Source organism: Arachis stenosperma, chromosome 6, assembly GCF_014773155.1.
Source record: "Arachis stenosperma cultivar V10309 chromosome 6, arast.V10309.gnm1.PFL2, whole genome shotgun sequence".
Classification (NCBI taxonomy): domain Eukaryota; kingdom Viridiplantae; phylum Streptophyta; class Magnoliopsida; order Fabales; family Fabaceae; genus Arachis; species Arachis stenosperma.
In genome coordinates, this window is record NC_080382.1 from 142,322,297 (window position 1) to 142,324,626 (window position 2,330).

Here is a 2,330-nt window from a genome sequence, read left to right on the forward strand (position 1 = left end):
ACAACCTATAATGTCATGTACTTCATTTCAACATCCACATGAAGAGACACTCAACTCTACAAGATTCAATTCACAAATCAAAACTATACTTAGAATTTGTATTATTAATGCATGAATATGTTACTAAAATATCATAAATTTATAAAAAGAAGTGCTCAAAACATATAATTAAAATGTTTTTAAACTCAATGAGTACTTATAAAAAGAAAATTATAATTAAATTAAATTTCATTATATTAGAAGAACTTGAGAACTAAATCAAAAGTATAATAATGTGTTGAATATATAGCTACAAAAATATTAGCCAAAAAAAGAAAATAAGGAAAACCAATACTTAAACAACACAATTTTACAAAAACATATATATAATTATAGCCAACAGCAGTAACACTAAACAAACATGAAAATTACACTAGTAAAAAGATAGTGAAAATTAATTACTAATTACTTATTGCAATTAGCCCCCTATAAGTTTTCTTAATTACTTGGCAGTCCCTCTGCCAATCATCTCCTTATACCTCATTATTGAATCCAGCCTCTGAAGCTTCAGCTGCTGCTTGAACCGGTTAATGAAGTCGTCCGCCTTTGCGTCAACGCCGCCGTCACCTCCGCCTTCTTCTGCGGCGGCGCCACTCTCCCTCGCGGTGGCCGGACGGCGGGTTTCCACAATGTCGACCTCCTCGAAGTGCGAGAAGGCCGATTTGGTGCTCGCCGACTTCTTCATCTTCCTCGGAAGCTTAACCGGAACCTCGCCGGAGGCCGGTTTAGTGTCGGAATGCGTTCTTGTGAAATTACCGGTTTGCCCTTGCTGCAGCTTGCTGAAAATCTCGTCCATGGAAGCGCAAGAATCCTCATCCACGTCATGGTTGTTGTTATTGCGGAACATTATTTCTCCAACTACATCTCCATCGTCGTATTCTTCTTCTTCTTGTTGTTCTTCTTGTTTCTTCACTTTTGGTATTTTCGGCACGTTCGTTTTTTTCTTTGGTTGTTCAGGGGTAAAATAGGAAGATAAAGTTTCAGTTGGGAAATAAGTTTGAAGGTTAATGGATTTGAGGCGTTGGATGACTGAGGAGGGAGATCTGGGAAGTTGTTGAGTTTGTTGAGGTTCTTGGGAAGTGTGATGAGGGTGGTTAGAGTAAAAATTGATGGATTTAAGCCTTTGCAATAGAGAAGGAGATCTAGGAAGCGGTTGTTGTTGTTGGAATAAGTAGTTATTGATTTCATGTGGAAGTTGTTGTGGTTGTTGTTCGTGGTAGTTATAAAAGTTTAGGGATTTGAGTCTATGCAAGAGAGAAGGGGATCTTGCAAGTGGTTGTTGTGGTTCATGATGTTCATGATGCTTGGCATTGTTGTTGGAGAGAGAGGAGATGATGTAAATGGTGGCAATAACAAGTTGGAGAAGGAGGAAGAACATGGTTGGGGTGAACCAACTGGTGAGGGAGGATGTTGATGATGACAATGATTCCTCAAACATGGTGGTGGTGGTGGTGGAACGAGCTTTGCTTTGGTTTCTTTTGTGTGCTTTTTTTTTTTGTGATAGCTAATTCCTATGATATAGTGATATACATATATATTGCTATTTTACATTACACTACACTCCTTGCCTTAGTCTTTTTGTGATTGCAAGGGGAGATTAATAAATAAAAAGAGGTTAGGAATAAACAAATCATCATGTATTGGATTCTTCCTCACTGTTTATTTTTTTTTTAAAGATAGAAAGACTCAAATTGTAATATTTAAATGAGTATGAAAATATTATATCATCTGAGTTATACTTCATTGGTTTTTTATTTATTCAATGTTAATCTATGATGCATCGACACTGACACGAATACGAGAGATAAGACACGACACGGGACATACCGACATGCGAATTTTAAAAACTTACATGACACGGAAACACGCATGTATATAAAATATAAAATATTTTTTAAATTAATTGTAATGATATTTTGATATTTTATTGTTATTAAAATATAAATTAATTTTTTTAATTATTTTTTATGCTTTATTTTAATTATGTCAATTATTTAAAATATTTTTTATTTTAATAAATAATAATATATACTACATCTAAATTTATTTTAAAAATATATGTTAAGAATAAGATTAGATATGCTAATACATGATGATATTTAGGTGTGTCTAGACATATTCGAAAAAAAAAATTTTTATTTTTTATTAAGTCACAGTTGGACACAGTAAACACACGTATCAAATGAGTGTTAATAAATATCGTGTCTAAAATATATCTGATACACAAACACGACAACTCAACAAAATATCTGCACTTCATAGCTTGTTAATTGAGACTGCTTTAGTTTTGT

At 33.6% G+C, this 2,330-nt stretch overlaps 1 protein-coding gene across 1 annotated transcript; it reads right to left on the bottom strand.

The window, feature by feature from the left end:
- Positions 1-216: 216 nt before the first annotated feature.
- LOC130932629 (pathogen-associated molecular patterns-induced protein A70) lies at positions 217-1,592 on the bottom strand. Its single transcript, XM_057861987.1, has one exon. It carries the CDS (start codon positions 1,475-1,477, stop codon positions 482-484), a length of 996 nt encoding a protein of 331 aa, XP_057717970.1. The 5' UTR covers positions 1,478-1,592; the 3' UTR covers positions 217-481.
- Positions 1,593-2,330: the final 738 nt, after the last annotated feature.

Bases quoted from the DNA above. Each gene is read 5' to 3' on its own strand.
- LOC130932629 (XM_057861987.1), bottom strand. From the start codon at position 1,477: ATGTTTGAGGAATCATTGTCATCATCAACATCCTCCCTCACCAGTTGG.